At 55.6% G+C, this 13022-nt stretch overlaps 1 protein-coding gene across 2 annotated transcripts; it reads left to right on the top strand.

Moving 5' to 3' along the window:
• The first annotated feature begins 5210 nt into the window (after nt 1-5210).
• Nucleotides 5211-12809, top strand: EN2 (engrailed homeobox 2). Of its 2 annotated transcripts, XM_074868826.1 has the most exons (3): nt 5211-6466; nt 8259-8555; nt 10671-12809. In XM_074868826.1, the coding sequence occupies exons 1-3, from the start codon at nt 5917-5919 to the stop codon at nt 10697-10699; spliced, it is 876 nt and encodes a 291-aa protein (XP_074724927.1). In that variant the 5' UTR covers nt 5211-5916; the 3' UTR covers nt 10700-12809. The 2 variants fall into 2 exon arrangements, with proteins under 2 accessions (XP_074724927.1, XP_074724937.1); XM_074868836.1 differs by lacking the exon at nt 10671-12809 and having other exon boundaries at nt 8259-9139.
• Nucleotides 12810-13022: the final 213 nt, after the last annotated feature.

The raw sequence follows: 13022 nt of genomic DNA, 5'->3' as shown, positions 1-13022 counted from the left end.
TTCTTCTCTCTTCTCCTCTTTTCTTCTCCGTTCTCCTCTCTTTCCTCTTCTTCTCTCTTCTCTTCTCTTCTCTTCTCTTCTCTTCTCTTCTCTTCTCTTCTCTTCTCTTCTCTTCTCTTCTCTTCTCTTCTCTTCTCTTCTCTTCTCTTCTCTTCTCTTCTCTTCTCTTCTCTTCCCTTCTCTTCTCTTCTTCCTCTTATTTTCTCCTCTTTTATCTTATTTCTCCTCTTTTATCTTATTTTCTCCTCTTTTATCTTATTTTCTGTTTTTTCCTCTCATCTTCTTCTCTTCTGTTCTTTCTTTTCCATTCTACTCTTTTTTATCTTATTTTCCTTTCCTTTCCTTTCCTTTCCTTTCCTTTCCTTTCCTTTCCTTTCCTTTCCTTTCCTTTCCTTTCCTTTCCTTTCCTTTCCTTTCCTTTCCTTTCCTTTCCTTTCCTTTCCTTTCCTTTCCTTTCCTTTCCTTTCCTTTCCTTTCCTTTCCTTTCCTTTCCTTTCCTTTCCTTTCCTTTCCTTTCCTTTCCTTCCCTTCCCTTCCCTCCCTTCCCTTCCCTTCCCTTCCTTCCCTTCCCTTCCCTTCCCTTCCTTCTTTTCTTTTCTTTTCTTTTCTTTTCTTTTCTTTTCTTTTCTTTTCTTTTCTTTTCTTTTCTTTTCTTTTCTTTTCTTTTCTTTTCTTTTCTTTTCTTTTCTTTTCTTTTCTTTTCTTTTCTTTTCTTTTCTTTTCTTTTCTTTTCTTTTCTTTTCCTTTCTTTTCCTTTCTTTTCCTTTCTTTTCCTTTCTTTCTTTTCCTTTCTTTCCGTTTCTTTCCCTTTCCCTTTCTCCTCTTTTCTTTCCTTCTCTTTTCCCCTCTCTTCTTTTCCTTTCTTTTCTTTCCTCCTCTTGTCTTTCCTTCTCTTTTCTCCTCTTTTCTCCTCCTTTCTTTTATATTCTTCTTTTCTTCTCTTTTATATCCGTTTCTCTTATTTTCCCTTATCTTCTCTCTTCTCTTCTTTTCTCTTTTCTCCTCTTTTCTCCTCTTTTCTCCTCTTTTCTCCTCTCCTCTTTTCTCCTCTCCTCTTCTCTTCTCTTCTCTTCTCTTCTCTTCTCTTCTCTTCTCTTCTCTTCTCTTCTCTTCTCTTCTCTTCTCTTCTCTTCTCTTCTCTTCTCTTCTCTTCTCTTCTCTTCTCTTCTCTTCTCTTCTCTTCTCTTCTCTTCTCTTCTCTTCTCTTCTCTTCTCTTCTCTTCTCTTCTCTTCTCTTCTCTTCTCTTCTCTTCTCCCAACTTAATTATTAGGCTCTCAGATAACATCTAGCTTGTGCCTATCTCTCCACCGAATTTGGGCAAAAGTCTTTTTTTATTATTAGTGTTATTTGATCGTTTTCGATTCGGGTCATGAGTGCTGCACGCCGCCCCAGCCACCGCGCAGGAGGGAAGATGTGCGGGCTGCCCTGCGGGGGGCAGGGGCAGGGCAAGGCGAGGGGCGGGGGGGGGGGTGGGGGGGTGGTAGGGGCAGGACGGGGAGAGGACAGGGCCAGCGGGAGGACAGGGCCAGGGGCAGGGGGAGGGCAGAGGCAGGGCAGGGCCACGGGCATGGCGGGGCAGGGGCCGTCTCTGAACCCCACCCGCGCACCCTCCCTCCCGTGGGAGGGGTGGGGGGTGAGGTTGCCCCCCGCCACTCCGTGCTGCGGACGGCAGCCGTGACCGCCAGCTGCTTCCCGCGTCAGGGCTCTGACATTCGCCCCAGCCCTTCGCTCCCGAGCATCCCCCGCGCCTCACGCCGAGCCCCGTCGCGGGCCGGGCCGGGCGAGGCGGCAGCGGGCTCTGCCCTCGCCGCAGGCCGGTCATAAAATTTTTATGATCCTGCGAGAAAGTGGAACTCACACTTTCCACCCCGTTCCTTTACCTCCGTTGACGGGAAAGGCTTCCCCGTGTGAAGTGGATAGGCACTGCCGGCCCCACGACAAGCTGTCGGCGTGGGAGCCCGGCGGCTGCAAAGCGCCCTTGATCCCACCTGGCACGGGGGTGGGAACTGGGAAAATCTGGGGGTTTAGGGTGGGTTGTTTTTATTTTTGTTATCGGCGGTGCGGTGGAAACCCGGCGGCGCTGGGGAAACGCGGCCGTGACGGCCGAGCTCTCCCGGCTGGCCGGCTCCGGGGGAAGCCTGGCGGGGGCTCGGCGGGGGTTCCTGCTGGTTTTCCCCCTCCCAAACCGATGCGAGGCCGCGGGGAAAGCTGAGCCCGCACCCGGCCGGGCAGCGCCTGGCGCAGTGCCGGCTGCGCGGCCAGCCGCGGCGGAGCGCGGGGGGAAGCGGCGACCTCTCCCCCCGCCGTCCTCAGCCACCGGCTCCAAAGCGCCGGCAAAGCTGCCCAAAACGGCGCCGCTTGGGAATAAAGTCGGTGCCGGGTGTAAGCGGGAGGGAAATGGGGGCGGCCGCGGGGATGCGGCGGTGTGCCCAGGCTCTGCCCGGCGGGGCAGCGCCGCTGCCAGACATCATCTGGCTGAAAACGGGAGGAATCGCTGAAAAACCGACGAAATTTGGTGCCTGCCAGCGTTTTGCAGGCAGTCCTCCCCGTGCTGGGAAGACGGGGCGGGGGGACCAGACCCTCCCTGCGCTTCCACCGCTGCCCTGGGCATTTTGGCTTCCCAGCGCTTCGTGGTTTGCTTCTTTCCGAGTGTGGGAAAAGCTGGAAGGAGGGGACGCCCGGAGGAGCGGCACGAACGGCCCCGGAGCCTGCCCGCTGCCCGGACCCGAAGCCTGCCCGCGCTGCCCGCTGCCCTATACCCGGCCTCGGAGTCTGCCCGCGCTGCCGCAGGCGGGAGGGGACCGGCCGCTCCCTCCCTCCCTCCCTCCCTCCCTCCCTCCTTTCCCTCCCTCCCCAATACCGGGCTCCCTGGTTGCCATCCCGCTTTTAAACTTCTCAGTGCCAAAAGCACCGAGGAAAGAGCACGGTGCGTGGGGTCCGCACGGGGATGCGTGGGGCTCTACCCCTCCACTCGCCTGTTTGCGGGAGGGAAAATATATATAGTTATTTTTAATGTGCAGCAGCGCGGAATAAGCCTCGTTGAAACTACGCGGGGAGCGTAGTGAAAAGAAATCCGGCTGGCGTGGGGAGAGGTGACTTTTGCAAGCACCGGGGCTGCGAGGGGAGGCTGAAGCAAAGAAGCAAACGAAGCCAAAAGCCCCTTTCCAAGCCACCTCTCCCGGTGACCCGCAGCGTTCCCGAGGAAAAGTCCCGCACGCCGCGATGCCGCTGGCGGGGCGCCCGCAGGCCGGCGAGAAAACGCGCTGCTGGGGAATGTTTCTACAGAGATTGAACTCCCAGATAAAAATAACCTTGGGGAAAAAAAAAAAAAAAAAAAAAAATTAGATCATTCAGATTTCCTCGGTTAGGTATCGGATCACCCCTTCACCCCCCGCCACCCCCCCGCTGCCTCTGCATACCTGAGGTGCTGGATTATTGTCAGAGGACAGGCAGATGCAGTAATTGTTTTGTACAGCTTTGTTTATCTCCTACTTTGGAGTTTCTCCCAGGAATTCTCCTCCCTGCCCTCCGCAGGGTATAAATATCCCCGCGAAGGAGCGGGATAACGAACGGGAAGGTTGCCGTGGTACCGGCAGCGAGGTCCCGCCCGGCAGAGCGGGCAGGTAACGCGGGGTTCAGGGAGGTTCCAAGTTTTTATCGGTAACGTGGGTCCGCCCGGGAGCGAAATATTTGAAGTGCAGCACCTTGAACACGTTTAATTATGGGGTAGTGGCAAAGCGAGGGCTTCCAAGTAATTAGAAAATACTTCTTGGGAGACAGGCTAATCGCTTTTCATGGGGCGCTTGAAGATATTAACCTCTAGGTGCTTGTTTGAGCAAAACAACTTTGGATCGGCTAGCGCTGGTCTTTGCTGACGGACCCGACCCGCTGCGAAACGCAAAGGAAAGAGGGAAATAAATTTAAAATGAAATAAAAATGAAAGATTAAAGGGAATAAAAAGGAAAAGAAAAAGGGAAAGAAGAAGAGGAGAGGAGAGGAAGGGCTCGCTGTCCCTTTCCCCTCAAGGCGGGGAGTGGTCCACGGCACCCGCAGGGAAGCCTCCTCCAAATAAAAATGTCACTGAGCGGGGAAAGCCGAGGGTGGGGGGTGCGGCGGCCACCGGAGCCAAGACGACCCCGGCCTGGCCCTGCTCGGCCCTCCGGGGGCGCGCAGCCCCTCGCCGTGCGCCCCATCGGGGCGGTGACACCCGGCGGGCCCCGGAGAGGGATAACGGGCCGGCTGCGGGGGAAGGACCCCGCGCCCGCCTCCTAGGCCCCCTCCTACGCGCCCCGCGGAGCATCTCCGCGCCCCCCAACCGCCTCAACCCCCCACCCCCTCAGCCTTCCAGCCGCATTTTGCTCCCTAATTTTGTTCCGGGGGATTTCTCCCTAAAGACAAAAGCCAAAACAGAAACAGCAGCGGCAGCTTTCCCGTCCCAAAGAAGCAGGGTTTTTGGGGGTCCAGAGGGTGATGGGCAGGCGGTTTGGGGGGGGGGGGGGGGTGGAGCACGGCGCCGCGCTGCCGTTTCGGGGGCAGGCGGGAGAGATCAAAGGCTCCTGTCCGGCTGCGGGAAGGGACGAGTCAATTACCGCCGCCGCGGATGCCGAACCGCGCCGCGGGGTGGGGGGGACGCGCCGCGCCCCCCCGGGCAGCCCACAGGCCCCGGGCTGGGCACCGTTCCGCGGCCCCCCCCCCCGGACCCCCTTTGTATCACCGCTGCTCGCTTAATATTATTTATGCATTTCTGCAAGGAATTGTGGGATGCGCGCCCCCCCCCCCCCCCCCCCCCCCCCCCCCCCCGGTAAACAGCGGGGCAATTAAAAACCCCAATAATCCCGCGGGGGGTGGAATATGGGGGCGCGACGGTGCGCGCCCCGCGGCCGGGCACCCCCCCCCTCCGCTGCCCCACGCGCATCCCGGCGGCGGCCGGCGGGCCCGGCTGTGGGGGAGGGGCGTGGGTGCTGTCACTTACCGGAGCTCCCCGCACCACGTGTGCGCATGCCCGCTTTATCATTGGCCCGAGGCACGTGTCGAAGTGCCCGGGCCGTCGACGTCACCGGCGGGGGCCCCGTTAAAACCTAAAGGACAACAATCCGGAGTGGAAGTGTCCGGGCGCGGCGGCGGCGGCCGCCGGGGCGTAGCGCAGCGCAGCGCGGCGCAGCGCGGCGCAGGGCGGGCGGCAGGGCGGGACGCCCCCCACCCGCGGCGGCCCACGCATGTCCGGGCGCGGGGCGGCGCGGGGCGGCGCGGGGCGAGGCGCTGCCGGCCGGGGCCCCGCGGGGCGCCCCTCACCGCCCTGCCCTCCGCGGGACACCGGCTGCTGAGAGCCCGCCTCCACCCCCGCCCCGGCACCCGCTTGGTGGTGGCTGGCTTCGGTTGTTTTTTTTTTCCACCCCCCCTCCACCCCCCGATTATTTTTATTATTATTAATTTTTTTAAATATTTTTTTTTTCCCTCCGCGGGGGGGGCGGATGAAGCGCGGCGGCGGCGGCGGCGGCCGGGAGAGAAGGCGGCAGCGCGCCGCGGGACCGAGCGGCTGAGCGGCGGCAGGAGGCGGCGAGCGGCGGCGGGAGGACCGGAGCCCGTGTATTTTTGTTTTTGGCAAAGTTGGAACTCGTGGAGGCTCGGCTGCTGGCTTCAGGGTCTCCCTGGTTTTGCTTCTTTATTTTTTTTTTAATTACTATTAATTTTTTTTTTTTTTTGCAAACTCTGGATTTTGAATGCCGGGCGCGGCCAGGAGAAACGAAAGCAAATAGACACCTGTGCGTGCGTGTATATATATATATAAATATATATATTAAAAAAATTAAAATAAAGAGCAACCGACTGCAACAGCAACAACAAAAAGCGCTAGGCAGCCGCCCGGCCGGCGGCGGGGCGGGCAGCGGAGCCGTCGGCGGGGCCGGCCGCGCAGCATGGAGGAGGGCGGCCGGAGCCCCCGGGAGGAGGCGGCCGAGCCGCAGGAGTCCGGCGGCGACGCGGAGCCCGGCGGCGGCGGCGGCGGCGGGCGGCGGGGGCTGCTGCTTCCCCCCGGCGACCCCCCGCACCCCCACCCGCACCCGCACCGCATCACCAACTTCTTCATCGACAACATCCTGCGGCCCGAGTTCGGGCGGAGGAAGGAGGCGGGCGGCCCCGGCGGGGAGCCCCGGCGGCCCGGCGCGGAGAGCCGCCGCAGCCCCGCCGCGGCGCCGGCCCCCGGGGCTCCGCTCCCCGGCGGCGGGGCGGGCTCGCCGGGCCGGGGGGAGGGCGGCCCCGCCGGGCTGGCCCTGCACGGCGCCGCCAAGAAGGGGGGGGACCCCGCGGCGCTGGAGGCGGCCCTGAAAGCGCGGGGGCTGAGCGGCGGCGACCTGTCGGTGAGCTCGGACTCGGATAGCTCCCAGGCCAGCTCCAACGCCGGGAACCAGCCCATGCTCTGGCCCGCCTGGGTTTACTGCACGCGGTACTCGGACCGGCCCTCCTCAGGTAAGAGCTGCCCCCCCCGGCTGCCCCCGCTCCCCGCGACCCCCGCCCCGGGCTCCCCGGCTCGCCTCCGCCCGCCCGCGGGGCCGGGAGGGCGTCAGGGGAAGACCCCGCTCCCCCCTTTCCCGCTCCTTCTTTTTTTCTTTTTTTTTTTTTTCTTTTTTTTTGGAGGGGGACACACACACACGACACAGGACGACGGGGCGGTGTGTGTCTTAAAATCGCCCGAAAATGCGGGGGAGATGCAGGGGTGGCTGGGATGCGCGGAGCCGGAGGGACGAGGGGGAGAGCGGGGGGGGTCTCTCCCTCTCCGCCGCCGAGGAGGAGCTGAGGCCGCCCGGGCTGGGGGCATTTCCCACCAACTGCCGGGATTTATCAAAGAGCGAGGGGGGAAAAAAACAAATACCCGGCCTTGGGCTCCCCGCTCATCCTCCCGGCGAGCTGCCCTTCTCCCTGCCCTGCCAGGAAAATACCCCCCGCGCTGTGTTTTGGGGAGGGAACAGTGGATTTCCACAGGCCTCGCCTTGCTTTATTTTTTTTTTTTTTAGCCAGAAAAACGTCCGCGACCGTTTATTTCTCTAAAAGAGGCCTCGGAGCGGTCGCTGTCTCGTTTCTTTCTTTTAATTTCCCCCCATGTGCTGCAGGTCAGCTCTGTAGGGGCCGGGGGACATTTCCAAGAGCCGGGGAACTTCTTTGGCAGGGTCGGTCTCTTGGCAAGGGCTTGGGCAGAACCTCCTGAAATTATCGATAAAAACATTAAAAAAAAAATAAAAAGAAGAAGCCAGGGGGTAAAATGTCCTTCAGCCACCACGGAGAGAGCAGGGCTGGCCCCTGCGGATTGATAAAACCCTCGTAAAAAAAAAAAAAAAAAAAAAAGTAGAAACCTTTGGGGGAAGGCATGGGAAGCACCACGCAGGAGATCTGCTCCCAGGAAAGAAAAAGAAAAAAAAAAAAAAAAAAAAAGAGGTTTTTCTCTTACAAAAGCAGCGAGCCAGGATTTTCACCCGGAGTGCCGGCCAGCTGAAGGAGGGATTGTAGGACGAGTTGAAAATTAGTTCGTAATGTCTGAAAACAAACTCTTACTCAGAGGTATATTCAGGGCTGAATTGGAATTTACTCCATTGTTCTCCAGTGCTCTCCTTTGTTAATATTTAATTAACATACATCCTCACAATGGCTCGGCCCGGGCAGAAAAGGCTCCTTGTGCTGCCGAGAATAATATTCCCGAGAATAATCCCGGCGATTCGGATCGGGCCGTGCAGCGCCATATGGGCACTGCAGCAACTCGGCGGATTTCTTCTCGCAATGTAAACAGGCGGCGGGTTTCCATTTTTTTATCACGACCCACCAAAAAAAAAAAAAAAAAAAGAAAAAAAAGTAAAGAGTTTTCCTTAAAAAAAGAGGAGAGGTTTCCTTAAAAAAAAAATCTGCTCGGTGGATAAAATCTAGCTCCGCGCCGCTGCCTCCGGCGCAGGTTTCGCGGGCCGGGCCCCCCCGGGGCGGCCAGGGCCGGTCGGTGTGTTCCTGGCCGGGGGGGACGGGGCGGCGGAGGGAGCGGGGCCGCCGGGGGCTGCGGCTGCCGTTCCGCCGCCTCCCGAGCATCCCCGGGCAGCGGAGGCACAAAGCGCGGTTTATTTTTCTTGGAGGGGGTGTGGGGCCGGGGGGGGGGGCGGTGCGCCGGAGCGCGGGGCGCGGGCAGGAGCGTGGGTGCCCCCCACGCGGGAGCGCGGCTGGCGTGGGGCCGCCCGCAGCGGAGCGTGGCGGTGTCGGTGCTTCTCCTCTCTCCCGGCCGTAGGTCCCCGCTCCCGCAAACCAAAGAAGAAAAACCCCAACAAGGAGGACAAGCGGCCGCGCACCGCCTTCACCGCCGAGCAGCTGCAGAGACTCAAGGCCGAGTTCCAGACGAACCGGTACCTGACCGAGCAGCGGCGGCAAAGCCTGGCCCAAGAGCTGGGCCTTAACGAGTCCCAGATTAAAATCTGGTTCCAGAATAAACGAGCCAAGATCAAGAAGGCGACGGGCAGCAAGAACTCCCTGGCGGTGCACCTCATGGCCCAGGGGCTCTACAACCACTCCACCACGGCGAAAGACGGCAAGTCGGACAGTGAATAGCCCGGGGGGGCGGGGGGGGCGAGGAGGGAGGGGGGAGGCAGGGGAGGGGGGCCGTTTGCAGTCAAAGTTTATACAATGCAATAATTTAATTAAAAAAAAATAAAAATAAACATAAGGGCCAGTGTATAAAGATTATACCAGCATTAATAGTGAAAATATTGTGTATTAGATATAATTCTGCAATATTCTATGTATATATAATTTACAGGTAAGGTGGTGTAAAAATCCAAGATATCTGATTATAAAATATTTTTTTGATTTTTTTTGGTTTGGTTTTGGTTTCGGGGGTTTGGGCTGGTTGGTTGGTTGTTTTGGTTTTGTTTTGGTTTTTTTTTTTTTTTTTCGGTTGTATGGAGATTTTAGACGCTATCTTTACGATTTTTTTTAATGCTTAAGTTATATTTTTATAGACTTAAGCGCTGTTTTAATGGACATTGGACGCTGTTTTTTGAAATTCAAAAAAAAAAAAAAGAATTAAAAACAACTTTTGCTGAAGTCCAAAGATTTTTATTGCTGCATTTCACACGACTGTGAACCGAATAAATAGTTCTCCTATTTGTTCCATGAGTTTTACCTTTTTTTCCCCCCCCACCCCTCCCCTTTTCCTTTTCTTTTTTTTTTTATTCTTTCTTTTTTTCTTTTTTTTTTTCTTTCTTTTTTTTTTTTTGGCGGGGGGATGTATGTCGGGGCTGACTTTGGGGATAGACGTGAAGAATTTAATTTAAAAAGAGAATGTATATATATAAGTAAAGATAGGGAAAGAAATCTCAAAGCACCGTCTTGAAACATGCCCGGGGTCTTTTTCTGAGCCCCTACTCCCTCATCAACCCCCCCAGCGAGACCCACGGGCGTGCGTGGATGCGGGATGCAGGCGGGGATGCGGGATGCAGGGGTGGGGTTAGCATCCCCCCGCCCCCCCAACTTGTTGGGAAAACTTTAGGACCCCCAGCTCCGACAAGCGGGAGCCGCTCCGGGGTGCGGTCGCAGCCCGGTCCCACTCCCCCTCCACGGGGGGCGGCCACGGGATGGGACCCGGCTCCGCTCCGGCATCACTTTCCCGAAGCATTTGGGAGCATTTTACTCACCCCACTCCCCAAAATAAAGTAACATTTTTAGTTTCTCCTTCCCCTCCATCCTCATCCCCATCCCACGGCGCGGTCCCCGCTAGCGCGACGCTGCGTGGCACCAGGGGGGAGGGTGGGTGTTTCTCCCCACGCCTTCCCTCCCCACGCAGACACTTCCTTGTAATCGGAGTTTTGCGGGGTTTCGAGGGCTGCGCTGCGTTTAACCCGTCTCTCCCGGAGCGTGGTGTCCCCCTTCCCCACGGTACGCGTGGGGGGCTGTGGCCCGCGTGGGCCTGGGTGCGCCTGGGCGGCTGCTCAGGAACGGGCTCCCCTGCGACGCTGCTTGTAGGGGGGGGAAACTTCTCGCTTTGCCTTAAAACCTCTTTATTTTGCAGCTGTAATAGACACACATTGTACATAGTAGTGTAAATTTAAAAAAAAAAAAAAAAAAAAAAAGAAAAGAAAAAAGAAGGAAAGAATCCAATTATAAAATAAAACCTGTAATTTTAAATTCTGTGAATAGCCATCAGTTGCTTAGGAGCCAGGATTAGATGACATTGCCTTTTAGCAAGAAAGCAAAGGATTTTTTTTTTCTTCTCTCCAGTTTATAAACATGTACATTTTACAATTGCAGTATCAAATATTTATAATCGGATGAAATATGAATGTTTCTATTTACAACCGTGCTCTCAATATTGTGAACATTCTCGCTGCATTTTATGTGTTACAATTCTCGAGGATTGCATTAAATAATAATAAAAAGGACCCAACCCACTTTATTACGAAATCCAAACCGTGTCGCTCAGACGTTGCAATAGAGTAGTGCTGTTAGGAACTATGTATCCTTACATGTTTATATAGTCTTCAGATTGCGCTTATGAGCATTGGAGCTCGAGTTAGAGGTGTTTCGTAGTTTCAGCTATTTACAGGGAGGTAAATTCCGTGGCGATTTATGAGGGAGGTGATTTTGCAGCCAGGCGTTTCATCAGCCTTTTGACTTAATGAAGAAACTTTGGGGGATTCATTTCTAGATGAAGGAGAGGGCAACCGCCAGCCCTAACTGAGCCCGGCTCCGAGGCGCTCCCCGTGTTAAAAAGGATCTGAAAACGGAAAAGAAAACCCTCTTTAACCTCACGTCCTGTCAACAGGTTTCACCTTTTCAAGACTTTAAACGCCCGGTGGTGTGATGCTCTGGCAGGCTGCGGTTGGAAAACCTCTGCTAGACAAACACGTAAACCTGGAGCTCGGGGCGAGAGGGGACGGGAGTATTGCCGATGCCACGCTACGAAGCCAAGCACCCCGTGAAATACTTGGCAAAAACGACAGTGCCAGGATCTTAGGACGGGCTGGACAAAACCGAAACGATCCCTCGCCTTGCTGCAACAAAGGGCACAAGAGCTCCGAAGTAGCTCGGCCCATCCTCCGCCGGCGGGAGGAGCGGGAACGGGGCGGCTCTGCCGGCTCCTGCGGCACCAGGCGCTCTCGCAGACAGAGCCAGGGCCGGGGGGGTGCCGGCTCAAATCTGATTTGACCTGGGTCTCTTTTTTCAAGCTGCTGCTTCGGGATATATTCTGCACAGGGCAAAATTCTCCGGGAGCGGAGATGCCGCTGGGCTGGGGCACCCGGGGTTCACCTGCCCGAGGAGCGGGACCGGGGAGCGGCGGGGATGCTGCCGGGTCGCGCCTCAGACCGTGCTTGATTTCTCCAGCCTTCCTGGTGTACGTGTCTTTGAGGAGACTTTCTGTGTTTTGTTTTTTTTTTTTTTGGTCACCCCCACTAACGGAGGCAGGTGATTTATGATCCCGAGGGAAGAAATCGGTGGCGGTGGGCACTATAAAGGAGTTTTAAAGCTGGATTGAAAAATAGCTCTGGTTGTCCGATGCGGCTAAATGGTACCGTGGGTGTGTTACACACTTGTGGATAAGTCCCACGGAGAATTTTAGGTTTTTTTAAGAAGTCACTAAGCCTGCACTGGGGGAAATTTTGGCCCTGCTCCTGAGTGTGCAGTGGAGCCAAGTTTCCACCTGTCCTCTCCCGGCCTGTGAGAAGCGCTGGGAACAGAAAACAGATGTGTGACATCAGCAGGAATATGTATTTAGTTTTAGGTTTAAAAAAAAAAAAAAAACAAAAAACCACCAAACATAGTAGGGAAACTTCTCTAAGTTAGTTCAGTCTCTGGAGCAAAGACAGAAAATATCTCGCTGCTGCCTGGATTTTAGCCAGACTATGATATTTGCAACTGGTGAGCGGTGCCTTCAGCTGGGAGCAGCAAAGAGCCACATGGGCTGCACTCCTCACCTGCCTCCGCTATTTTTGGGGGAAAGTTTTCATGGGAAGAGGCACAGGTTCGAAGACATTTGCTCTGCTCCTCCTTTCGCCATCTTTTGAGCTGCTGCTGGCTCCCGCGCACCGCCCAGACAACGCTCCCACGCCCGGGCAGCGGCTCCCCGCTGGCTCGGCGAAGGACAGCACAACTAAATTAGCCCTCGTTAATTTAAAATTTAAAATTAATTTAACAGAAAGTGCTGCCGCACAAGCGCCTCTTGCAATTTTAGCGAAGCAGCACCACTTTGCTGGAGGTGTCTTTTTGGGAAAAGGCAAAACCACAGCCCCAAACCACACAAGCCCCGGAGCGAAGCCAAAGCCGCCCCCAAAAACCCGGCTGCGTCGGGGCAGGGGCAGGAGCAGGCAAGGGCAGAGGCAGGGCCGGCCCTGGAGTCACACACCGGCTGGCAGGCTGGCAGCATTTTTTTCCTGGCAGGCAGCTCTTTGCTAGCCGGTCAGGCTCCTTTCCCTCCAGCCAAGGCAGCAGAGTCCCATAAAAAAAAAAAAAAAAAAATAACCAACCCAGGGAAGTATTTCAGGGCCGAGCAAAAATATATCTGCGCTTCCCCGGCGCCACCAGCCCCTCCGTGTAATTAATTAAGGGTATTTTTTCCATAACTCTGTTCAATAAGCATCTGAGCACTAAGGTTTAGTGAAGGTGTTCCTCCGCTCCCTGTTAATGCAGTATATCGCGCGTGCGATATACAAACCCAGACCTAGGCACTATATATGCAAATGCCCGCGCCATTTATTGTGAAATGCATATCAGAGTTAGAGGGGGAAAACTATTTAGCTAGCTCGGGTTTGTGGAAAAAAAAGTAATTCTGCATCCCGCTGATTTAATATCCGACCTCCACATTCAATCCCCGCCCATGCAGCTATCAAAAGTACCCCAGGGATGTTTGGATATCATCTCCAAACTAACATCTGTGATTATGAAACGCTCAGAAGGGGAAGGTTAATAACAATTTGTTTCAAAGGGCCACGAGTCAGTTTTATAAACAAAGTCGCGTTGCCTTAAAAACCAACCAACCAACCAAGTGGAAGCCCCCGGGCGG

This window comes from Strix uralensis, chromosome 1, assembly GCF_047716275.1.
Source record: "Strix uralensis isolate ZFMK-TIS-50842 chromosome 1, bStrUra1, whole genome shotgun sequence".
NCBI lineage: Eukaryota > Metazoa > Chordata > Aves > Strigiformes > Strigidae > Strix > Strix uralensis.
The sequence above is the reverse complement of the archived record's forward strand: the minus strand, read 5'-3'. Positions and strand labels throughout refer to the sequence as shown.

What these genes read in the sequence shown, in the direction of transcription:
- EN2 (XM_074868826.1), top strand. Translation starts at nt 5,917, where the DNA reads ATGGAGGAGGGCGGCCGGAGCCCCCGGGAGGAGGCGGCCGAGCCGCAG. An exon ending in CTCGGACCGGCCCTCCTCAG is followed by an intron (nt 6,467 to 8,258) that starts GTAAGAGCTGCC and finishes TCCCGGCCGTAG; the next exon opens with GTCCCCGCTCCCGCAAACCA. An exon ending in CTCCACCACGGCGAAAGACG is followed by an intron (nt 8,556 to 10,670) that starts GCAAGTCGGACA and finishes ATTCATTTCTAG; the next exon opens with ATGAAGGAGAGGGCAACCGC.